General features: G+C 47.4%; 1 protein-coding gene across 2 annotated transcripts in view; it reads right to left on the bottom strand.

The window, feature by feature from the left end:
• The window catches only part of LOC127009078 (TOX high mobility group box family member 3-like), a 146,097-nt gene that overhangs the window by 18,378 nt on the left and 102,719 nt on the right, over positions 1–25,000 (bottom strand). Inside the window, exons 3-7 of one of the 2 annotated variants that reach the window (XM_050881832.1) lie at positions 10,859–11,002; positions 10,355–10,452; positions 7,843–8,077; positions 5,459–5,571; positions 4,522–4,623 (exon numbers count right to left, since the gene is read on the bottom strand). In XM_050881832.1, coding sequence (XP_050737789.1) covers positions 4,522–4,623; positions 5,459–5,571; positions 7,843–8,077; positions 10,355–10,452; positions 10,859–11,002 — 692 coding nt within the window. The remainder of the gene's footprint in view (positions 1–4,521; positions 4,624–5,458; positions 5,572–7,842; positions 8,078–10,354; positions 10,453–10,858; positions 11,003–25,000) is intronic. The other variant, XM_050881843.1, reaches the window with a different exon arrangement.

A 25,000-nucleotide genomic window follows, 5' to 3' on the forward strand; every position in this document is an offset into this window, starting at 1 on the left:
AATCTAGGAGGTAAGTCAGAGCTACAAACATGCTGAGTCAACTAACACTGCATGGATAACCAGCAACACGAGAAGGTACACAAACATACAACTGGAAGCGCAAACACACACACACACACACACACACACACACACACACACACACACACACACACGTGACTGTAAACAAACAAGAAAACACACAAACACATCAGCTGCCAGTACGCCTCAATTTGCAAAACACTCGAGCATTTCCACAAGCAATATCAGCTCCCTTCCATCACTGTCATGGCCACGGGTACACACACACACACACACACACACACACACCACCTTACTCACGATACACGCACACAACATTTATGTGCTAACCAAACCACACACACACACACACACACACACACACACACACACACACACACACACTTCGTACCCAGACACAAACAGCACAAACAAACAAACATCGACACCGACATTCCTATTTCATAGATACAAGTCGTTTGGATGCACAAGAAGAGGAGGAAGAGGCGGAGAGAGAGAGAGAGAGAGAGAGAGAGAGAGAGAGAGAGAGAGAGAGAGAGAGAGAGAGAGAGAGAGAGAGAGAGAGAGAGAGAGAGAGAGAGAGAGAGAAACCCTACTCTCTTTAACCCTCCTCCTCCTCCTCCTCCTCTCCCTTCTCCCAAACATCCGCTGAGGAAAAGTTGTTAATATGATTCTTTGAGAGGGATAGGAAAGTCATTCTCCCTTATTTATGGCGCGGGGGTAAAAATGGAAACCCGGGGGCGGAAGCGGGGCGTAAGCGGGGACGGGGCGCCGCTCCTTACGATCTCCGCCCTTGCTGTCTCGTCGCTGTAGAGGCCGCGCGCTGAGGTCCCGGCCGGAGAGCGCGAGGAAGGGCCGGGTTACGCCTTCCCGCGCTTGTTACATTTGGACTGCTGTATGAAATCATGAGACGCTGCCGTGCCCATTAATGTCTTGTGGAATACTCACTTGAGACTACTACAAAACCCTCTCCATATTTCGTGTTACCAGTCTTTATGGCCGGGGTGGCTGGGGTGGTACGGGTGGTGGTGGTTGCTGTTTGTGGTGGTGGTGGTGGTGTTTGGTTGTTGGTTGTCTAGTGTACGTGACTGTGGTGGTGGTGGTGGTGGTATTACGCATTGTGGTGGTGGCTGTTGTGGTTGTCGTAGTCTGGTAGTAGTGGTGTGGTGACCTAAGTGGTGATGGTAGTGGGTGGTTATGTCCCGTTTTGTTTTGGTGATGGTAGTGGTGGTGATGGTGACTGTGATATATCGTAGTGGCGGTGAAATGCTAGTGGTAGTGGTGGTGAGGCATAAGTATTGATAAGTAGTCAGTCAGTAGTTCATTTTCAAGAGTATTGGAAGTGAAAGAAAGTATTGGATAGAGCACAAGCAGGTAAGCAGGTAAGGTTAGTTAAGGGAGGGAGGGAGGGAGGGAAGCCAGGTAGGGTAACACTCGCCTTCACCTTTCCCAATTAACACCAGGTGAGTCGGGACGCTGATCAAATACAATCATAGACGGAGCCTTCATTACTCTCTCTACAAATAATGAGAGAGAGAGAGAGAGAGAGAGAGAGAATATCAGAGACAGAGAAAGAGAGAAAAGTGCATGTATCCCTTTTCAATTCACACACTCACACATACACACACACAAAAAAGAGAACAAGTTACAAGTTTACCTTCTATATTTATCTATCAATCCATCTACAAAACCTGGAGGCGGAGCGACGATAAACATGGAAGAGAGAAGAGAGAGGGAGGGAGAGCGAGAGAAAAAAAACTTCAAATAATACGAGAAAATGCAATTCCCTCCTGATGTATTTACGAGGAGTGACAGACGCCGAGTGTGTGGAGGAGGAGGAGGAGGAGGAGGAGGAGAGTGAAAGAACTGAAGGGGAGGAGGAAAGAAGGGATGTGGAAGAATGTAAGGAAGGAAGGAAGGAAGGTAGGAAGGCAGAGGGGAAGGATGGAGTGGTTCGAGGAGGGAGAGGGATAAGAGAAGAAGAAGAAGAGGAGGAGGAGGAGGAGGAGGAGGAGGAGGAGGAGGAGGAGGAGGGCAATGAGAGACAAGAGGGGGAGGAGGAAAGAAGGGATGTGAAAGCATGTGAGGAAGGAAGGAAGGAAGGAAGGCAGAGGGGAAGGAAGGAGTGGTCCGGGAAGGGAAAAGGAGTAGGAAGAGGAGGAGGGAGAAGAGGAGGAGGAGGAGGGGGGGCACAAAAAAGGGGCCTAGAACAATCAGGACAATGGAAGGTGTTAGGTGTCGTACGTCTAAGGTGAGACAGGTATGAGGAGGCGAAGGGAAGGGCGGGCACGTGTGAGGGACGGAGGGGAAGGGGGGGAAAGAGGAGCTCTGGAGGGGATGAGTATACGAAGGAGGGAGAGTTTGCGGTATACATATTGGGAGCGGTGAAGGTATAGTGTGGGTGTGCTTGGGGAGACGAAGTGATGGTGTGTGTGTGAGAGAGTGGGGGAGGTATGAGTTTTGGCAGAGGGAATGGGGAGAGGAGAGGGTATTCTTTTGGTATGGAATGATGACTGGAATGGGGGAGGTATCATTGTAGACAAGGGGTGAGGGGGAGGTCACATATTTTTGGAAGGGGATTTTGGGGAAGGTGACAGTCTTGGTATAAGGTACTGGGGAGGGTATAAATAAGTAAGCAACAGGGTATATATAGTAAATGTACAGGGGAGGTGTCACTTTTAGCAGGAAATGTAAGTGGTTGCGTTGATGTAATAAAAGATTAGAGTACACATCACCTACACACGAATTGGGGTCACGCATTGCTTAGGAGAAAGGACAGGGTTACGGGAAGAATCGAGAGTGGAGTGGAATGGGAGCGGGGGTACGTGAAACTGTCCGTCCGTGCTGTCCGTCTGGGTGGGTGGTTCTCGCGAAGGACCGTAGGAGAGATAGTGTTGCTCTCGCGGCCACTGACAGCGAGGCTACCTAAGTGACACATGACTGACGATGCGGGAATAAGTGCAGTGTGTCTTTATGACGGCATGTTCGGAGCGGAGGGGGCAGGACGGGACAGGGTGGGCAGGTGGAATGAGTGGAATAGGTTGAATGAGTGGGTCAGGCTGGGCGGGTGGGGTGTGGGGGGGTAAGCAGTAGTTGTTGTAGTACAGGAGACAAATCAATATTTACCGAACCACAAAACGACAACACTATATCAGCACGTCTCCGGTTCTTGTGTGTGTGTGAGTGGAAGGACGTGGCCCATAAATAAGTGTTTGTTTGTGTGTGTGTGTGTGTGTGTGTAATAAGGGGCAGGCGAGGTACGACAATTCACGGCCATGGGCGAGATGTTTTGAAGACACATGTGACGACGGCAAGGACTGTGATGACGACGATAATTACTATGACGACGACGACGATGATGATAATAATAAAAAAATTACATCTATCTAATCCAATATTCATTTTCCTTCCACGTTCACGGGGCTCCAGCAGCTCTCAACTTTTCATTCCGGCGCCAAGCCCGGCCCACACCTCCGCCCTGATCGTCACAGACCTCACCGCCCGGCCAAGGCCCCGACACAGGACGCGGCGCGGCGGGGTGACGTCCGCCGCTAACCTGACGTCAACATAATTATGCAGGATGACATAACGGGGCGGGGGTAAGATAAGGCGGCCGCTCCTTGTATTATGCATGCTTTTGATCCGATATAATCACGTTTGTTAGGCAGCATCCTTGCAATATAAAATGTTGATAGAGCTCTCGAGGAAGAGGAGGAGAGAGAGGTCTACTCCGGGCGGGGGCGGGGTGGCAGCAGGGGGGGGGGGCCGGTCAGGGACAGAAGACAACACAGCTGCGATATTCGAGGAGGCAGGTTATCAATTCATCTCATTAGCTGCTCCGTGAGGCCCGCACATTGTTTCCTATTTGCAGTGTTAACCCGCACGGGCTCGCGCTCTGATTCTCCCGCGTGGCACCAGAAACCCTCGGGGACTCTTCCAGCAGGTTTTAGAAACCAAATATAAATTGATAGTTCCTTTACACTTTCCTAAACACCATCAACCATCTCTGGTAACCACGACATCAGTCACTGTGTGGATGAATCTATCCTCGGTGACAACTCGCGATCAAGTATTGTCTCGCCTTTTCCAGATGAGGACGGTCTTAAGGGCAGGAAAGTATGGCGCATCGAGCTTCATTTTTACTGCCTCTTCTTATGTCGAGGTTATATTCATGCGACGCAGGAAGCGATACAATAACATATTTTGTAGCATAGATCAGTCCTGACGCGAGAGGGTGGAAGGGATGCCACGGGGCGCTGACTGACGCAGACGGCAGGTGACGGCCACCTTCTTGGCCTAATGACTTCAACCTCACCTGGCCAAGACACTCTCGCCTGTGTTTGGAAGGAAACAAGGTTATACTCCCCTAAACAATATTACGGAGGCAATGCCGCCCATAATATTAGAGACAGGGAGCGCTAATGACCAGGTCAACCTTGTACACACACTCTAAGATCACTCGTGTGCCGCCGTCTTCTCGTGGCGCCATTCTCCACTTACTTGTGTGTCTCCTGAGGGCGGCGGCGGGTACGACGCGGGGCGGGGCGGAGCGGGCTGGCGGGCGACAGGCACACCGCCTCTCTGTCCCTCTTGCTCATTCGTCTTTAAATGAGATGTATATTGCTGCTTTCATGTGAGGGTGATACATTTAACGTAGGTAATAAACTTTAGACATGGCCCTATTTTGCCGAATAATTGGTCGGTTAATTGAAATTGGCCAGTTAGAGTGCTACTCGCATATGCATGGACTTTACCACCGCCAGATTGCTTTGTGGCATCGTCGGCTCCGCCTTTGCTTCATCACCGACGCTTGATAAACACTGATCAGCGTACAAAATTGCCGAAAGTCTGGCCGAGTTATGGTGGCGGCGGCGGCGGTGGTGATAACGGCTGCGGTAACTTCCCTGCCGCTCGCCTGCCATTGTCGAAGACGAGGAAGACGCCGCCAAGCCGTCTTTGTGTTACACTCCCTTGCAATCAGACCGATGAGTAAACTGGCATACACCGAGACACTTTGCCGCTAACTTAAGACAGTGTTCAAGAGACTACAGCGGCGCAAAGAGAGTCGCGCCTCACTTGCCGCCTTCCAGCGCCGGCACGAGCGTTGAAATACCAAGCAACATTTGGCACAGACACCAGGGCACCACAACCCTTGCTTATATATGACACGCAGTACACAAAGTGAGACTGCTGAAATGAAGAAAAGATAACTAGGCTCGTCTTCAGCTGCGAGTTTTCATTTGTTTAAGGTAACGTGTCGGCGGCCGCTGCTTGCCATGGCCGAGGAACAGCAAAGCGCGTCAACATTACTTTACTGGCGTCATAACAAACCCATAAAATGAAGCAACTATAAAAAATTAAAAATAGTGATACCTGCCCTTTTTTTAACACATTTATGAAATAAAAGGTGAACAATCAAACAGAATCATGTACTCACTTTTGTGGTTCGTTGGGATCCTTCTTCTTCTTGCTCTTCTTTGAGACTTTGGGCTTCTTGCCTCGGGCCGGGCCCTCCACGCTCTCCGAGGACGGCCTCTTGCCTCGCCCCATCTGCAACACAACACCGCACGGTTAACGGAGCAACGCTTTGTGGCTGCTGCCGACAACACTGGTTCAAGATGGCATGTACGTGTCTGATGTACATATTAAGGAGGATTATCACATATTCACTTTGAAAGACAGGCCTTAAAAAGTAGCAACTTTTCGATAATATCACTAAGGATAAAATACTAACACATGCTGTCTACACGAAGAGAATGAGAATAACAAAATACCATAAATGATTATATATTAACTATAAGATGGAAGACATGACGGCATTTCCAACTCAAATATAAGGGTTCGGAACGCATTCTGAGAGTAAAGTGATGTTACGTTTGATTCGAACAGTCGTTATTAAAATATGCGTCTAACATACAGGCCGTCTGCTTGGCACGCAGCATCATACACGCAACAGGCCATGGTGGCCATTACATCACACAGCGCCTCGGTACCTCAGAGGCTTGTTCTTCACGGCCGGACAACTTCATTCTTTGTGCAGGATCAGGCCGGGACTCGCGGCACCTGACGGGGCGCGGCGGCGAGCGGCGGCCAGGTGTGCTGCCTCGGCGGGGGCAAGTAATTGCTCCCACCCTCAGTAATTAATCAACATTGGAGAAACTACTTCCTCAAGGACAAAACGGCGACACACAAGCCCCGCAAGTTCCTAAGGAACCCCGAGGAGCTGCCGCCCACTAAAGATCCGCCAACTCTGGCGCCGATACCGAGAACCAACTGGAAGCCTCGGGGGAAAGAAAATCTTAAGGATGGAAGGTAAACGCGCGTTGCGGTGTGGCTGTGAGCGTCAAAACGAGCCATGCATGAGTGATGGTGTCCCTCATGGCCCCTGCATGAGGCGCTCGGCCCAGGCAAGGCAAATGAGGGCCGGCCGCCGCCTCGCCGAGCGGTGCCAGCGACGAGGCGGCCCGGCGCCACGCATAATGGATGGCCCGCCGCCGCCCACCTGGCCCGCCTGAATGACCGATGATCTTGAGAGGCGGCACGAGTCCTTTTTCCTGGGGGAGGGAGACCCTACTCCCCTGTAAACGGTACTGGTGGTGACGGTGATGAGGGGAGGGGGGGAGGGGTAAGCGGCATAACCACCAGCCCGCCGAGCTGAGGGGCGCCGCTCCCCCAGCTCGCCACAGCCCCGAGTCATCAGCAGCGTCGGGTTTTCGATCGCCTCCATCTTTAATGTTTAGTCTTTCAGCTTAAGCGAGTGAATCACTGGGACTGAATTTTTATTTTTCTTCACTGAATCTTGATAATTTACTATATTTCGCCAGAATAGTTTTGGGCAGAAAATCTATTGTGCTATGCTATGGACATTTTATTAGTGCCAGTACTATTTTTATTTTTTGTCATCATTATCACTACTACTATTACTACTACTATTACTACTACGACGACGACGACTACTACGACTACTACTACTACTTCTACTACTACTACTAATAATAATAATAATAATATAATAATGATAAGAGAAAAAATGTTTATTAGCTTAAAAGGGGAAAATAATGATAAAATGAAGGGCGAGTGAAATGGAAAACAAGGAAAGGGAGAGAGAGGGAGAGCGGGAAGGAGGAAGCTAAGAAGACAAGAACAAGAGTGAGTGAGAACAAGACGTAAACAGGGACGGCAGAAAGAGATGCACGGGAGTATTGGGAGGGATGAGGGAGAGTAATGAGAGGCGAAGGCCGGGGCAGGCGGCGAGGAGGGGGGCGAGGCGGAGGTGTTCGGGTGAAGGACTGGCGCGAGGGCAGGGGCGGGGCGAGGCGGTGTCCCTTGGCCTCCCGCTGCCCCTTCACGCTGATAGGAAGTTACCGAGTCTCCTGCCGACGGGGACGCGGCTCGTAAAGAAGTGAGCCACCAAAGAGTGATGGGGTTGAGAGAGAGAGAGAGAGAGAGAGAGAGAGAGAAAGTAAATAGTAATAAATGACTCGCTAATAAAATGAGATGAGAGACAACGGAGTAAGGGAGAAGTGGAGGGAGTAGGTGAGTGAATGAGGGAGCCAATGAGGGAGTATGTGAGACATAACACGCGAATGAGTGAGGGAGAAGTGGGGAGAAAAAAAAAAACGAGAATTAGTGAGAAAGTGAGAGGGAGGGAAAAGAACGAGTGAGTGAGCGAGAGGCGGGAAGACATCTGAGAGTGAGAAAGTGAGTGAGTTAGAGTGAATGAGTGAGAGAGTGAGTAGGAGGCGAGGGATGACCAGGTACACACAAACAAATACATATAAGCAGGTACACACAAGCAGGTACCCACAAGCCACCACGTACCTGTGCCAGGGGCGTGGAGTCGTCGGAGTCTTCGCTGCCGGGGGACGGGGAGCCTCCGGAGTTGGGCGAGCCGCCGTTCCTGGGCATGGGCTGGCGGGGGTAGTAGCCCATCATGCCCACGCCGCCGCCCATCATGTGGGGGCCCTGGGGCAGGCCGCCATGCATGCCCGGGCTGGCGTTGGTGTAGATGGGTGCCGGGGGACCACAGCCTGGGTGACACATGTACCCCGACGTCCTGCGGAGAGTAACGGGTGAATGTTTGTTTATAGAAGATATGTGTGTGCTTCAGCGCCCAAAGGGGTATAAATGGTATAGAGCTTTTTTTTTTTACATAATGAGGACGAAGAATTGGGTTGTTTGATAGTTTAATGGTGTTTGTCTGTCTGTTTGTTGATCAGAATGTCTGTCTGTCTGTCTGTGTGCTTGTCTGTGTCTGTGCGGATGTCCACTCATGGATTTCGTCTCATTATATGTCTTCAAGTCTTTCTTTAGCCTTAGCGAATGGTGGTCGTCTGTCTGTCTGTCTTTATTTGTGTGACTGTCTGTCTGCTTTTCTGTTTGACTGTCTGTTTGTTATATATAGCAAAATAACTAAAAACTACACAGCCACAAAGATGCCAAACAATAGGATCTCCCATAGTACTGTTGAATTTGCATGGCTTAAACAAAAACCCACTGCATCAGACGAAACAGACAAATATAGAGATAAAGAAATAATAAAGTAATTAATATGTTCCGTTATAAATTTGTTGCCGTGCTTCACCCGTTCTGTCACCGCCCTTCCTCCTCCTCCTCCTCCTTTATTAAGTATCGGTACCGGTAACGGACGCAGCGAAGGCTCATGAACATCCTCCTCCTCCCGTCGTCAGCAGAGGGAGGTACAGCCGCCCCGCCGCCACTCGAGGGCTGTTGCCGGCCATCGCTTTGTGGGGGCAACGTTTAAGCATCCATCATTCCATCTATCAATCCACTAACCTATGCATCCGTCAAAGCCCAGTGTTCTATATTTGTATTCCAATGGATTCACATACCGTTTGAAAAGCATTCGCATTCCAATTCTTTTGTCGGAAAATTGAGAGAATTTATATTCACATTCTGACCCGCGGTCTTTGTATTACTATTAGGTTATGATCGAAACTTAAATTTCTTTTCCAAGCCAAATACAACGAAACCGTTTATAACCGCTTCGAAATTAAATTATATGTTATTTTTGTGCCTTGTTGCTATAAATTCTCCCGGGATGCTGGGCTGGCAGGCCGTCTCCGTCTCTTATACACGCGGCAAAGGAATTATCGGCCACCTTATGACCGACTCAACGGAGAATGAGTGAACACTTGAGATGGTGAGCTATGACGGTGAGGTGTCGTATATTTTGATCGTATTCATGTGTTGAGGCAATATATACTTCTTTCTGCCTGACTGTCGCCGTTAACAGCAGCGGGTGGCGGGGGCGTCGTGCCGATCATCAGCCTAACAATCCTCGCCGTGACTCCACAACCGACGCGGTGCATGGCGGCCGCGGGGCGCTGCTTCATTCATCATGCACCGCCTCGTGAAGAATGGAAGCAGTGCGCGCTGCGGTGCTCACGAGGCGACTGCTACATGTTGAAACTGTAATCCATTCCCGGTTGGAGGATCGTGACGCCTCGGGGGAAGGTTTTTAGTGTTTTTCAGTGCAGAGACTCGGCTGCTGACCTCGAGACCTTAGCCTTGGGTTGCAACAGCGGTCACTTGCGAGGTTCACGGGAAGTGGAATTTGTTTTTCATTAAGACTGAACGTCGCGATTTACTATCAGTTCACAACACCTGCTGCAGCATCTTACCGCCACGAGGATGATGGTTAAGCTTCCGTTATTTATGTGGTTGTGTCAGGTCTTCGCATTATAGACAGTATTATCATGAAAACAATGAACACTGATTAATTATAGACACAGTTAAAGCTTCTAGAACCTTGCTAATCCACATTAATATTCATCGTTCTCGTTACACCTCTTCCCGTCTGTTTAGCACCTTATGAACACCTCAAGAACTTATACAACAGCAACACTAACTCGATTTGTGACATTACTTACTACTACTACTACTATGACTACTACTACTACTACTGCTACTACTGCTACTACTACTACTACTACTGCTACTACCATTGTGCACTGAACCACCTTATCTACCCCTCGTCCTCTTCCTAGTTTTTTTCTTCCTCCTCCTCCTCCTCCTCTTACCATTATCAAACCACCTACATCTCTATTACACCACTACAACCTACTCAATACACTCCCTACACTAACACACTACCCACTACAGTTACTACACTTACACCACTACACTACCCAATCCAACTCCTACACCACTATACTACCCACTACATTAACTATACCACTACACTACCCACTACAACCCCTATCCTACTACACTATCCACTACCCATTCATGTATACAACACGATACACCTGGCCAGCACAAGACACGCAGGGGCGGCGCGGCGTTGGGTGCGGCAGGGGGCAAGACTCACTGGGCGGGGTCCATGCTGTTCTGCGAGATGGGCGGGATGTAGAGGTTCTGGGGAGGGAACTGCGGGTTGGCCACTCCCATGCTGGCGTTCACTGCCATCTGCGTCGGGGAGAAGGGGGAGAGAACGTGAGTGAGTGGGGTGATTGACTGACTGATGGAGTGCGTGAGTGGGAGTGGGAGCAAGTTAGTGAGCGAGAAAGCACACACACACACACACACACACACACACACACACACACACACACACACACACACACACACGCATAAGTCAGCATTAGGAAGTCCTCAAGTAAGTGAGTAAGAGTCGGAAGCAAGTTAAGGAAGGTTGTTCTTTTCCTTTACATTTTCTTTAAGTGTGATGAGACAGAATAATGTATGTTCACGCGAGAAAATATTACGTATTCAACTTAATTGGCAGTAAAAACACATTATATTAAATTTTCCTCTATATTATCAGCATTATTTCATTACTACTACCATCACTACTACTACTACTGCCGCTTACCTGGTGAGAGTACATTGCCTGCGTGTGGTGAGCGTGGGTGTGTGGGGCAGGGGGCGCCGCGTCCCCCTCCTGCTGGGGGATCGTGGTGCCCATCGCCTGCAGGTCACTGTAGGTCTCCTCGTTGCCGAAGCTCCCGTAGGCAGGCTGTAGGGGGAGGAGAGGCGGGTTAGTGGCGGCGGATGCTGGGAGGGTTGGGTGGGAGAGGAGGGGGGGAGACAAAGAAAGTGGGAAGGGGAGAAGAGATAGAGTGAAAGAAGAGTGAGAGAAATAGGGAAGATAAAGAAAGAGAAAGATGAGAATTAGGTCAGCTACAACTATAATAATAATAATAAAAATAATAATAATGATAATAATAATAATCCCAAAATGACGATATCACAACAAACTGGCGCATACAATATAAAATCACACACAGATATACATACACACACAAAATAAAGGCTCCCATTTTCGAATATACCGATTCTACTTCTTTTCCCTCTTATTTTCTCCACATCTCATGCTTAACGCCTCCCACTCTCCCCTTACCCACTTTCCCCATCCCTCTCACACCACACCCATTAAACACCCTCTCTTCACTCCCTCTCCCTCCCCCATTACTCTTTTCCTCCCACCTATTAAATATATAACTCACAAAACATAGGCTTACTAATGACTACCGTTTAATATTTTCCCGTTCAGGATTTACGAGACGAAACTGCAACAAAACAAAACAAAACGGAGGGAATTTTATAGAGATGAGCGGTAAGGTAGTAGATGTCAGGTGTGCAGGTGTGAGCTGGAGGCAGGTGAGGTAAAAAGGCAGGTGTAATTATGTGCATGGAGGTGTGTTGTCGGTGGGCAGAGATACACAGTTGTGGGAAGTGTATAGCGCAGGTGTAACGCAACAATTAATTAAGAGGTGTGTGTGGAAGAATAAAGAAAAAACTGAGTGTCCATGAGAGTGGGTGTCAGCGTGTGTGTGTAGGTGCGTGTATGTGAGAGTGTGGGCGTAGGTGTGACTCTGAGTGTGGGCGTAGGTGTGACTCTGAGTGTGAATGTGGGTGTTGACGTAGGCGTGTGTGCTTGACTGTGTAGGTGTAGGTGATCGTCAGTATGGATATGGCGTAGATATAGGTGCGTGTGGGTGTACATGTGTGTTTGACTGTGTGGGTGGAGTGAGATTATGGATGTGTAAGTGTGGGTGTAAGTGTAGATGTCGTCGGTTTGCATGTACGGATGGAGGAGTGTGTGTAAATTACCTTATAATTGCGTTAGACTTTGCATCAGACTCCGGTGTAAGTATGGGTGTACGTGTGGGTGTAGGTATAGATGTTTATGTGTGGGTGAGTGAGTGTGTGAATAGGTATGGGTGTAGTTGGGTCTAAAGTCACGTCAGAAGGGAAGCCATCAGACTCGGCGCCGCGACCTTGGCTGTGTCTTCCTACCTGATGGTCTAAAATTGAACCCGAAAGACAGGTATCCTTCAATTTCGCCTCCATCGCTCTCATAATGGAATTCCAAACCGCGGGAGCAAGACGGCCGTGGGGGGGTGGGGCGGGGCGGGGCGGGGCAAGACGCGACCCACACTCATGGGCCCCACGCCGCCGCGGCCCCCGAGGAGGCGAGCTGAGGTGAGAGGGCGCTGGGGTCACACACACACACACACACACACACACACACACACACACACACACACACACACACACGAGCGCAAGGGAAGGACGTAGGACAAGACGAGAGATGGTGAGGAGGAATGTGAAGGGGGACATGAGGTGAGTGTGTGTGTGTGTGTGTGTGTGTGTGTGTGTGTGTGTGTACCCGTGCACGTAGGAAATCCGCCAGCAAACTTATCCTTCCCAGGGGGACAACTTAGTTCGCAACGGGCTAAATTAAAGTACATAGATTTTCATTTAGTCTAGCGACATTATGTTCTCTCTTCGCATTACCTATGCAAGCGACTCTCCTCGGCTGACGCACGGCCGCTGCCCGCCGCGCCGCCCCAAGGAGTCTCGCCCTAACGCGCTCCCCGGCAAGGCCCACCGTGAGGCCGCCGAGACGCAGGGCTTGAGCCGCTCTGCCACTGGTATTTCCACATATAGATGCAAATGAACCGATTTATGTGCGTTTGTTAATAGAAATTTTTTCGTTGCTCTTAACTCTACGCAAGTTGTAGGGCGGCGCACGCTCTGCTCTCCTTTGGTGTGTGTGTGTGTGTGTGTGTGTGTGTGTGTGTGTGTGTGTGTCCTTATCCCGCCAGTGACTCTGCCCCCCGGCCCCCCCACTTTCCTTGCCTTCTCTGATAACATCTAACGCCCCACGATTCTTCTCTCTCGAGGGGAGGAGTGTGAGGAGGGTGCAGGGGGTGGGTCGCCGCCCCCCTAGCACCTCAGACTTATTAGCACACTCCGGCGCCCCGACAGCCACGACCCCGGCGCCTCCTACGGCAGGGGCGCGGGTCTTCTCACGTCTTAGGGGAGGAGGGTCAGATGGGAGGAATGAGAGGGATAAGGGATAGAAAGGAAGAGGAAATGGGCAATGAGGAGGTGGAAAGGGGAATGGAAATGGGAAGAATGGAAAGAGATAAGAGATGAAACGGGAAGAAGGAAGAGATCATGGGGAAGAAGGAAAATGAGATGAGAAAGAAAGGGATGATGAGGATTAGAAGGAGGGAAAGAGATGGAATTAAAGGACAAAGAGGAGAGGGAACGGGAGATAAGAACGTAAAAAATGGAGAGAACGAGGATAAGGAAAAGAAAGAAAGGGGGGTGAGAACGATGATTGGGAAAAGGTAGAAAAGAACGAAAGGAATGGAGAGGAAATAGGAGACGGAAAAGGAGGAGGAGAAGGAGGGCAAGAACGAGGATAAGGAAAAGAAAGAAAGGGAAAGAGGAGAACGATGATTGGGAAAAGTATAAAATAACGAAAGGAATGGAGAGGAACGGGAAACGGAGGGGGCTAAGAACAAGAAGAAAGATAAGGAAAAGAAGGAAAAAAAAGGAAAAGACGAGAACGATGAGAAAAAAGAAATCGCGGCATAAAAAAACAGGACAAATAAACTCCCGAAGAATAAACAGAATTATAAAACTTTGCCGATAAAAAGGAAAGAAACTGGATATAACGTCGCTTAAAACTGATTGGAAAAGTAATGTTTGAAAATACGCTAAGAGGAAACCGGGGGGAAAAAGAAGCAACAAAATGCGCACTTCTAAAAGCATCGTGAGGCGGAAAAAAAGTTAACAGGAATGCTAATAAATATGGCATTAAAGGTGTAATATGTATTGTAGATTTTATGCCTATATTTACCCACGTCCTCCACCTCCTCCTCTTCCTCCCCATTCCTAGACACAACTCACCCACACGCACATTTTCCTCCCTCGCTTACACTTTCCTCCCCTCCCCACCCCCACACACCCACACATGTATAAATACACTGCCTCGCCGCCACCGACACCACCCCGTCAACACACCTCATGCATATTCACTGGCAACGAATTATTTATCGCCAATCACTCATACTAACCACTAGCAGTACACTACAATTCACTCCCCCCCCTCACACACACACACACACACACACACACACACACACACACGGCACTTCATCAATAAACCCTCTTCCGTTTGCGTAGACAGTAATCCCCCACTTAAGTTAACCACGCCAAACACTTGCTTACTTCTTCTCCTTCACTTATACCTTAACCCTTCCTTCAACCCCTCCTCCACCTCCTCCTCCTCCTCCTTATCCACCCCTACGCCCACGCCGCCTCCAGACACTCCGCTATACAGAAGTGAGCGCCCGAGGCCTGGCTGGTGGGCCTTCTCTATACACACATCGCCTTTAAGGTCTTCATTTCCCGAGTCCAATATTGTAAAATAGAACCCGCCGTGCTAAGCTATTCCTACACCCGACGGTTTCAAGACGAGACCGGCTGTGTATATATGTAGCTACGGCCGATGGGGTTTCTAGGATGCTATTGATACCGTTGTGAGTTTTCTATATAAGATGGGGGTGTTGCCTCAGACGGTGCGGTGTTGTATATAAAGAGCTGATATATATACTGTTTCTACGGTTCACGGGGTACCTAAATTGGAACCATTGCCGCAGCAGATGGGGTTTTAGCGTTTTCACGGCCCAGATGGTTTTTAAAATGAACTGTTTCTCCACCCTTGACGGCATGCTACTGATTTCTACGGCCAAAGTGTTTCCGAGTTATTTTCACGGTTTGCTCGGTTTTAAGGCAGTGGTATAGAAATGTAAATATATATCGTATCGTGTATAGAGGCAGCAGCGAGACAGATGAAGAGGAGGAGGAGGAAGAGAAAGGAGAAGGAAGTGGAAGAAGGAAAATCTAGTCGACAAGAACGGTCTGTAGGTTGTCTTAGGAGTACAGTTTATGCGTTTCACTGGTTTAATTTAGGTATTTTCGTGGTTGTCTGGTTGAATTTGCTGTTATTTCCACCGACCATTGATTTTCAAAAGATATATTTCCACCCGCTGTTGAATTTACGTAGTTACTTCCACGGCTCGTTCGTTCTCTATCAAGTTATTTCCACCGACACCGAATACTTTCTGACGGTGAACTCTAAGCAGGATTTTTTCGACTGTTCTCTAACCCGGTAGTAACGACGGGCCAAATTTGTGGCTTTACCGTGTACCAGCGATGGGCCAAATTTTTGCCATGACATAAACACCCCAAAATAGATGATGTATAAACTGATCACAAATGCGTTGACATATGTTATGAAATGGTTTGCGTGAGTGATGATTTTTTCTCATTAATTCGCTTAGAGGGGCCTTTAAAAAACATGACCCCCGCAGTTACCGGGCTAAGCTCTTTTTTTTTCGTCTTCCTGCCAAGAGAAGATGGCGCCACTATAAGCACTTGCCTGCGCCATGACGGGCTGGGGCCGACTACCATCTAGGCCCCTCAAGAAAAGACTACACGTAAAAAAAAAAATATAAAAAAAAAAATAAATAAAAATCTCTACCCCCCCCTCCTGCTCTTACCCCCTCCAAGGATCGATCGACTTGCCTCATCCATGAGTTTTGTGGGCGTCCCCTTGGTCTCCTACACTCACGATTGCTTTTATTTTCATTTTTTTTACAGTAAAGGAAGCAGCTCAAGGAAAAAAAAAAAAGAGGAAAAAAGAAGCCTGCTAATCACTGTCCGTCCGTTCTTGTACAGGAAAATAAAAACTATAAGAAAGATCGACGTCCGGGAAGCAAATTTAGTTAGTTCTCTACAGTAAGTCTTTCCATTGGATTACTACGACGCTTTACTACAGTGACTTTAGGAGTCGTATTATAAGACATTTCGCTGCCCAAGAACACATATTTGACAAGGCTTTCGTAGTTGTGTTAATTTCCAGGAGTAGTTTTATGACCCTCATGGTAGTCTGACCCTTCCTCTGTACAGTGAACCTAAAGAAACATTCATTAGAACCCGACTGACCCCTTGCTTGACCTTCAGGAATAGATGATGTGAAAAGTGAAAGTGTCTTATAATACCCGCCCTAAGTGTTGTCTAAGCCTTAATACCTCGTCACAGTGTCTCGTCAAAGCAACGTTGCCAGATTATCGTACTCAGCCTCTTATATTTTCCGACTTCCGACCCCAAGACTGTCTCCTGGGCCCAGTAACCAGATTCATTTATAGTTTTCTTTTTTTACAACAAAGGAGACGGCTCAAGGGCAACAAAAAGAGTGTAGAAAAAAAAGCCCGCTACTCACCGCTCATACAACAGACAAAAGTAAAGAGTGGCCAAAAGAGAGGTGAATTCCGGGTACAGTCGTCGTTAAAATAGTTAATTCCTGATGTTTTTTGGCAATAATTAGGCGTCAGAAAGCGGTAAATTCTATGCCCTGAGTGCGTTAATCCGGCAACGGTGTTTCGAAGGTTACTACGGACACTCATTAACCAGTGAAAAAAAAGAGAGGTCAATTTCGGGTGGAGTTATCGTTAAAATAGTTAATTCCTGATGTTTCTTGGCAATAGTTATACGTCAGAAAGCGTTCTATACTATGCTCTGAGGTTACTACGGAGACTCATTATTAAGCAGTGAAAAAAAAAAGAGAAGGGCTGCCCATGAGTGACTTTGACGGATGTATCTCGACAACGCAGTGAAAACGGTGCAATTTTCTTTCATTTGGGAGAGTGTTTCGACCCAAAGAGAGAGAGAGAAAAAAAAAAAAAACAGAAAAATGGGGGAGAAAAAAAAGATAACATTGTCCTAGTTTCTTTTTTTAGGTGTGTGTGTGTGTGTGTGTGTGTGTGTGTGTGTGTGTGTGTGTGTGTGTGTGTGTGTGTGTGTGTGTGTGTGTGTGCGTCAAAACTCTATGGAAATTCCCTGACAAAAGGTTTTCAAGTTGACACGTTTTTTTTTGGGGTGGGTGGGGGGTGGGTGGGGGAGAGAGGGGAGACAAAAAAAAAGAAAGAGAAGAGAAAAGGTGTATAATGAAGGCGAGTCACATTAGGATACAGACAAACACACAAGATAACGAACACACACACACACACACACACACACAAACAAGAGACTGACGAGGAGAACAGAGTCGAGGGATAAATGTTTTTCTTTTCCCCTTTTTTTTCTCTCCGCCGTCAAATAAAACGTTTTCTATCAACCAACGTTTTTCTCTTTTTCAAATATTTATCTTTCCTACATTTTTACTCGCCCTCGACCAGCAGTAGCGGCGGCATCTCTCTTTTACCCGCAGACCAATAAACATTTCTCTTTTCATCGCTCGAACAGAACAAGAACATGACACGTATCTATCTGCCTCACTATTAAGCCCCGCTCCATCTCTTCTCCTCTTCCTCCTCTTCCTTCCTTCCTTCCTTCTTCCTTCTCTTCTCCTGTTCCTTTTGTAGCTCACTATTGAGAACCACTCCTTCTCTTCCTCTTCTTCTTTCTCTTCTCTGCTACCTCAATAAATTTACGATATATATTTACATTTCTCTTCTATACCAATACCATGAACCGTTTCTCTTCTCCTCGTCTAGATTTTCCTTCCCCCTCCACCTCCTCCTCCTCCTCCTCCTCCACCACCACGAGCAATGTAGAAAAATGCGTCTCTTTAAACTAACTGCATTTCCTTTCTACGAACTCACATTTTTCCCCCTAACCAACAAACAATTCCCTTCACCGAACGAAATTCCTGCATTCGAGGGACAAAGGAGAGAAAGAATGGAAGGAAGGAAGGAAGAGGAAAGAGGAAGGGGGATAGGAGGAGGGAGGGAGGTGGAATGGATATGAGGGAAGGAAGGAAGAGACGGATGGATAAAGGAAAGAGTGGAAAATAAGGAGTCACGAAAAATCAGTAAATAGGAACAAATGGGAAGGAAAAAGGGAAGGAAGGAGGAAGAGAGGTATGAATGAATGAATGTACGAAGAAAGGAAGAAAGAGAAAGGAAGACACAGGGAAAGAGAAAACAATGAAAGAGAGAGAAGGAAGGAGGAGGAGGAGGAAGGAGAAGAGAGGGGGGGAGGAATGAATAGACCAAAAAAAAAATAATAATAAATAAATAAAAAAAAAAACAATGGACGAAGTGAACAAAAAAAGGAAATAAAAAGAAAACAATAAATGGGAACAAAACTTTAACACGAAAAACGAGCCAAAAAAAAAAAAAAAAGAAAAAAAAACACCAATAAGAAAGGAAAGAAATAGCAAAAAAAAAAAGAGAAGATAGAGAAGAGAAGAGAAAGACAGGAGAGATCGGTGGAAGGTTTCGGCGTAGGAAGAAACTAAATGGAGGAGGAAAATGGGTTCTGAAACACCAACTGAGAGGGAAGTAAGAAAATAGGGCGATAAGAAATACCAATTTGCTATCAACGAGACAAGCTTTTCGAGGGAGCTTATTATGTTAGGAAGGGAAGAGGCGAAGGTGAAAAGGGAAGGGAAGGGAAGGGAAGGGAAGGAAATAGGAGGGTAGGGAAGGGAAGGGAAGGGAAGGGAAGGGAAGAGGAGGCGAAGGAAGGGGAAGGAGGAGAGGGACAGAGAAGGGAAGGGAAGGGAAGGGAAAGGAAGGGAAGGGAGCGGAAGGGAAGGGAATGGAAGGGGAGGTAAGAAGAGAGAGAGAGAGAGAGAGAGAGAGAGAGAGAGAGAGAGAGAGAGAGAGAGAGAGAGAGAGAGAGAGAGAGAGAGAGAGAGAGAGAGAACGAGGTAGTAGCTAACAAAAGAATCGACAAGATTACATCGAAAGAAACCAAATAGAAAAAAAGAGAATAAGATAAAACGGTGGAGGGGGAAGGCAAAGTGAATGGAGAGAGAGAGAGAGAGAGAGAGAGAGAGAGAGAGAGAGAGAGAGAGAGAGAGAGAGAGAGAGAGAGAGAGAGAGAGAGAGAGAGAGAGAGAGAGAGAGAGAGAGAGAGAGAGAGAGAGAATCAATTCCATAACAGGAGTAAAGAGAAAGAAAATGACCACAAAAACAACTCTGGATAAAAGAAAAGGAAGACAAGGAGGAAAACAAAAGAACGGAGAAAAGGAAGGGAGAGCGGAGGAAATAAATGGAGGAGGAAGAGGAGGAGGAGGAGGAGGAGGAAATTGGAAAAAAAATTAAGAGGAAAAACAAGGTAAGAAATTAGGGAGTAAACGAAGAAAGAGGAAGAGGAGGGGGAGGAAAGAAGGAAAAAGAGGATGAGGGGGAGGAAAGAAGGAAGAAGAGGAAGAAGAAGGGGAGAGAAAAATGAGGAGGAGAATAGAGAAAAAAAAAGAGATGCAGCATTTTTTATTTACTCCAAATCTTTACTTGTTTTCATTTCCCTTTCCTTATCACTCCTTCTCCTTCTCCTCCTCCTCCTCCTCCTCCTCCTTTTCCTCCTCCTCCCAATCTTTCTTCCCCCTCCCGCCAATTCTATGCTGGGAAAAAATTTTGCAAGTAAGTTTGAGAAGTATTTCTTTACCATCCTTTGTTTTGTGTGGAGGGAGGGAGGGAGAGAAGGAGGGAGGGAGAGGAAGGGAGAGAGGGAGGGAGGGAAGAAACAAAGGAGAAGAGAAGGGAAAAATTGCGACGAATGGGGAAAGAGAGAAATTGAGAAGGCGAGGCAAAGAGGAAAGAGGAGAGAGAGGAGGAAAAGGGAAGGGTGAATAGAAAAGGGAGGGAAGGAGGGTGGGAGGGAGGGAAGAAGGAGAGAAAAGAAAGGGAGGAAGAATCGATCTATAAAGTCTACGAAACCTCTTAAACTGTTACCGTGTGTGTGTGGGTGTGTGTGTGTGTGTGGGTGTGTGTGTGTGGTTCAAGAGGACTCATACGCTACACACACACACACAAACGAACACACACACACACACACACACACACACACACACACACACACACACACACACCCCTGGACAACCTCTTCCACTTCTCACTAATCAACGTGAACTGACACACCTGACTAACCAACCGACGCACAAACAAACAAACACACAGAACACAGATACAGACAAACGTACATACGAACAAACCAAACAATCAAACAGACAAACAAACAGACGAACAAACACGGCGCGGCGGCCAGCTCAACCCGAGAACGAAGGTAATACCAACTTTTTTAATTTGACAAAGTTTTAACAAACACGTTACACCGCCCTCTCTCTCTCTCTCTCTCTCTCTCTCTCTCTCTCTGGCCCCCCCTTTCCCCCCTCTTCTGTCTCTTTCCTTCTTCCTCCTCCTCCTCCTCCTTTCTTCTAAGTAATCCTCCCATTCCCTTCTCGCTTTTTTTCTCTCTCTTCTACCAACCTATTTTGTGTTTGTTCCTGCCTTCACATCTCTCTCTCTCTATCCTCTTACATCTATAATCCTTCTTCCCTCTTTGTTTCCTCCCTCCCTCCGTCCTCCTCTCTCCACCGTCCTCCTCCTCCCTTCTTCCCTCCTCTTCATTCATCTTTATCTCTTCGTTCCATCCCTTCCCTCCTCTTCCTTTCCTTTCTCCTCCTCCCTTCCCTTTATCAAATATGTTCCTTCTCTCTCTCTCTCTCTCACTCTCTCTCTCTCTCTCTCTCTCTCTCTCTCTCTCTCTCTCTCTTCCATACATACTCTCTCTCTCTCTCTCTCATTTGGGTTGCTTTGTTTCCTTGTCAATCTCCCTACTTTGAAAGGACGAGTCTCTCTCTCTCTCTCTCTCTCTCTCTCTCTCTCTCTCTCTCTCTCTCCTTCCCATCCCTTTACTCTCTCTCTCTCTCTCTCCCCCCCTCCCCCCTCTTCGGAGTGTCCTTGGAGGCAATACCTTTGATCCGATCTCGTCTTTTGTTACTCCCATCTTTCTTTTATTCTCGACCAAGCCAGTTTGGGTAAGTTATGTTCCAAAGGTAGGATAATCTGGCTCAGTATGTGTGTGTGTATGTGTGTGTGTGTGTGTGTGTGTGTGTGTGTGTGTGTGTGTGTGTGTGTGTGTGTGTGTTGTATATATTTCAGTTTGCTAGTTGGCCTTGGGCGGAGAGAGAGAGAACATGCAGGGTTTGTCTCTAAACACACACACACACACACACACACACACACGGTTTGTTTCAGCCATGTACACACACACACACACACACTTCCTTGAATGACTCTTAAAGTGGAGAGCTTCCTACTTTTCACTCTTCCTTATCAAAAATTTCCGGCTGAGAAAGTTTCCCCGTTCGTCAACACCTTCACCTCCCTCCCTTCCTCCCTTGCCTTCCGCTGCACCCCCTTCACCCCCGCTCCCCCAACGCAGCGAACAAACAGTCTGTACTCTATCTACTTCTTCGCTATCTTAATTGTGCCGCTAAAATCACCAATTCGCATGCCTCAGTAAAGTGTATCATCCGTAATCCTTTGTTTATCTATTTATTTATTTTTTATTTATCTTTTTTTTTTTTTGTGTGTGTGTGTGTTTGTGTTCCCACTCTCCTACACTTAATCCACATATTCCTTTGCTTCTTTACACCATCTTTCTCTTTAGTTTGTGTTCTTCTATGTGTGTTTCCAGCTTCGTACTCTTTCTTAACGTCTGTTTCATAGTTTTCCTTCGTCTGTGTTTCTCTATATTTACGTATCTTCAGCATGGTATGTCCTTTCTAACTGATCTTGAATCCCATAACGACGCTGCTTTTTTCCTTCATCTACACCAACGAGTCACCCATTCATCCATCCATTCATTCATACATACACACGAGTCCCCCACATAAGTCTTGCCCACCTGTCGCCTCTCCAGGTATACAAGGTTTCAGGACAGCACCAAGGTCACGGTAAGCAGCTCATGACGTGTCGATTATGCGTCCCTCTTAGTGATTTCTGCGTTTCCGATTCTTGCCTGTCTGTGCGATGGTTAAGCGGCAATTCCGAAGCAGACTAATAAAAAATGCCTCCGTGTCGCTGATGATAGAACGCGACGCACATAAAAAGGAGAAGCAGTCCATGATATGTCTCCTGAAGGTCGCGTAGTTTCCAGGTCGTGTAGTTTCCAGGTCGCGTCGTTTCCAGGTCGCCCCGGACGCCTACACACCTAATGAAACACCGAGGCATTCCGTATCCTGTCGCGACGCATCCAAATCACAGACTAGCGTGTATTTCCCCGTTTTTTGCCTGTCGCTTTGGTTTCCTCTTTGGAGCTGTGATGACAAGTGTGGCCTCGCCTTCTCGGCCTTTCCAATCACACCTTTGCCCGGACATGCGGTAAATATCTCCCTAAGTGGTTTCAAATATGCTTCGCTGCCCTTACTCTGCCCTCAATTATTTTTCCCGGTCTCTGTTCCTGCTTGGTTTTCCTTTTTCAGTCCATTGTGTTGTCTATTACTCCCCACCGTGTCGCCCTCACCCCCTTAGGCAGCGTGTGTTCCGGTCGCATTTTACGATTCAGTAGTTATTTTCTGCATGTCCTGTTTCGTTTTTCCCATCTCACGCCTGCCTCCTGTAAGTTCCGTCCAGCCTCGAGTGTTTCTCCTCTGTCCGGCAAAGGGGGGACGGCCGCTCAAATCCACCGAACTGTCAAACTATAAACTTGAACTTGTTTTGAGGGAGATCCCTTTTGCTTCATCCGTTGTCAAGAAAGTTGGAGAGACAGGCTGAGAGTGAGGCATCCGCGCGGGGCCCTTCGATGCAGGCTGCCTAGGAACGAGCCACCTCCGCCTACTGTGTTTCCTTTGGGGCAGTTTCCACAGTCTAACCAACACAGCGTCCTTCTAAGCTCCCAAACCAATGTATACTCTCCATTAAGCTAAAATTTTCCACTTGGCACCCGATAATAAAGAAATTTCCTGTATAGTTTCCTTAAATTTCTTACCTTTTATATGAACAAAAATCACTTGCAATATATTTTTTAAAGTATATTGTTTAGTTTCTCAGCTTACAAAATTAGCAGCTGTCGAACTGTGGAACTAACCCTTTGTCAACCATTTAGAGTGTTTTCCAGGATGCATTACGTGGACTACCCAAGAGAATTATGTAAACCTGAGATTCTGGTGATGCATAAGACAAGAAACGAGGATGTTCAAGTATTCATCGTGTTCTATTCATTGTCTTTCACTGATTATATATTAGCTACTATATGGCCCTTCATTAAATTATCTCTGGGTATCTGGACACTTCTCCTTCCGAAATTGACCTCTCTTTCGGCCACCTCTTTGGATTCCTTTTTGGAGCAGCAACTAGCAGGCTTTTTTTATTATTGTTTCCTTTTTTTGTGTCCTTGAGATGTCTCCTTTGTTGTAAAAAAAAAAAAATTGTGTTGCATCCTTATTCTTTCCCCCTCTTGTTATTCCTGAACTTATTCCTAACTTGACCTTGTGTGTGTGTGTGTGTGTGTGTGTGTGTGTGTGTCCCAACATTCAATAGTGCGGAGGTAAAAGCCATTCGTCTCATCAACTCTCCCATTTACACTGTCCCGCATTTTGTTAATTTTCACCGCACTGCCGCGTCGCCTTCACATCACTATAACACACACACACACACACACACACACAGCAAGTAATAATATCAACGCCGATGTGACAAAAACTAACAAAAAAACACAAAAACGATGATGAAATGAAATTGACAACAAATGAAAAACGAAGTGGATAAAAAAAGTACTACCACTAACGACGGATAATCCTCCTCCTCCTCCTCCTCCTTCTCCTCCTCCTCCTCCTCGGCGTCGCTAACTTGGCTCCTCCTCGAACTGGTCTTTAATTAAGTGGCCGCCGTCTGGTGGGGATCAACACGGAACTTCCCGCCCGAGGTAATGTTCGTCCATTAATTGCTGATAAAGTTAATTATCACAGCGGCGCCCGGCGGAAAATTTGATTAAAGTTTTATGCGCTCGATAGAATTGAAGACGATTTTTTTTTTGTCTTTACTCATTACTTTTTTTTTTTTTACTCTACTTTTAAGTTTTCAATGTGTGTGTGTGTGTGTGTGTGTGTGTGTGTGTGTGTGTTTAGATTAATTACTACTACTACTTTTCTCTCTCTCTCTCTCTCTCTCTCTCTCTGTGTGTGTGTGTGTGTGTGTGTGTCTCTCTCTCTCTCTCTCTCTCTCTCTCTCTCTCTCTCTCTCTCTCTCTCTCTCTCTGTGTGTGTGTGTGTGTGTGTGTAGATAAATTACTACTACCTCTCTCTCTCTCTCTCTCTCTCTCTCTCTCTCTCTCTCTCTCTCTCTCTCTCTCTCTCTCTCTCTCTCTCTCTCTCTCTCTCTCTCTCTCTCTGTGTCTCTCTGTGTGTGTGTGTGTGTGTGTGTGTGTGTGTGTGTGTGTGTGTGTGTGTGTGTTTGAGGAATAATAAAACTTTTTCACCATGACCTAAAAACCACCACCACCACCCAATATATAATACCACCACCATAACTTTTTTTCCACCACCACCACCACCACCACCACCACCACCACCTCACCACCTCACCACCACCACCACCACCACCACCACCACCACCACCACCACCTCACCACCACCACCACCCACCACCACCACCTCACCACCACCACCACAACCACCACCACCACCTCACCACCACTCCACCACCACCACCACCACCACCACCACCACCACCACTCACTCACCACCACTCACCACCACCACCTCACCACCACCACCACCACCACCACCACCACCACCTCACCACTCACCACTCACCACCACTCACTCACCTCACTCACTCCTCACTCACCACCACCTCACTCACTCACTCACTCACTCACTCACTCACCACTCACTCACCTCTCTCTCACTCACTCACCA

This window comes from Eriocheir sinensis, chromosome 4 (genome assembly GCF_024679095.1).
Source record: "Eriocheir sinensis breed Jianghai 21 chromosome 4, ASM2467909v1, whole genome shotgun sequence".
NCBI classification, from domain to species: domain Eukaryota; kingdom Metazoa; phylum Arthropoda; class Malacostraca; order Decapoda; family Varunidae; genus Eriocheir; species Eriocheir sinensis.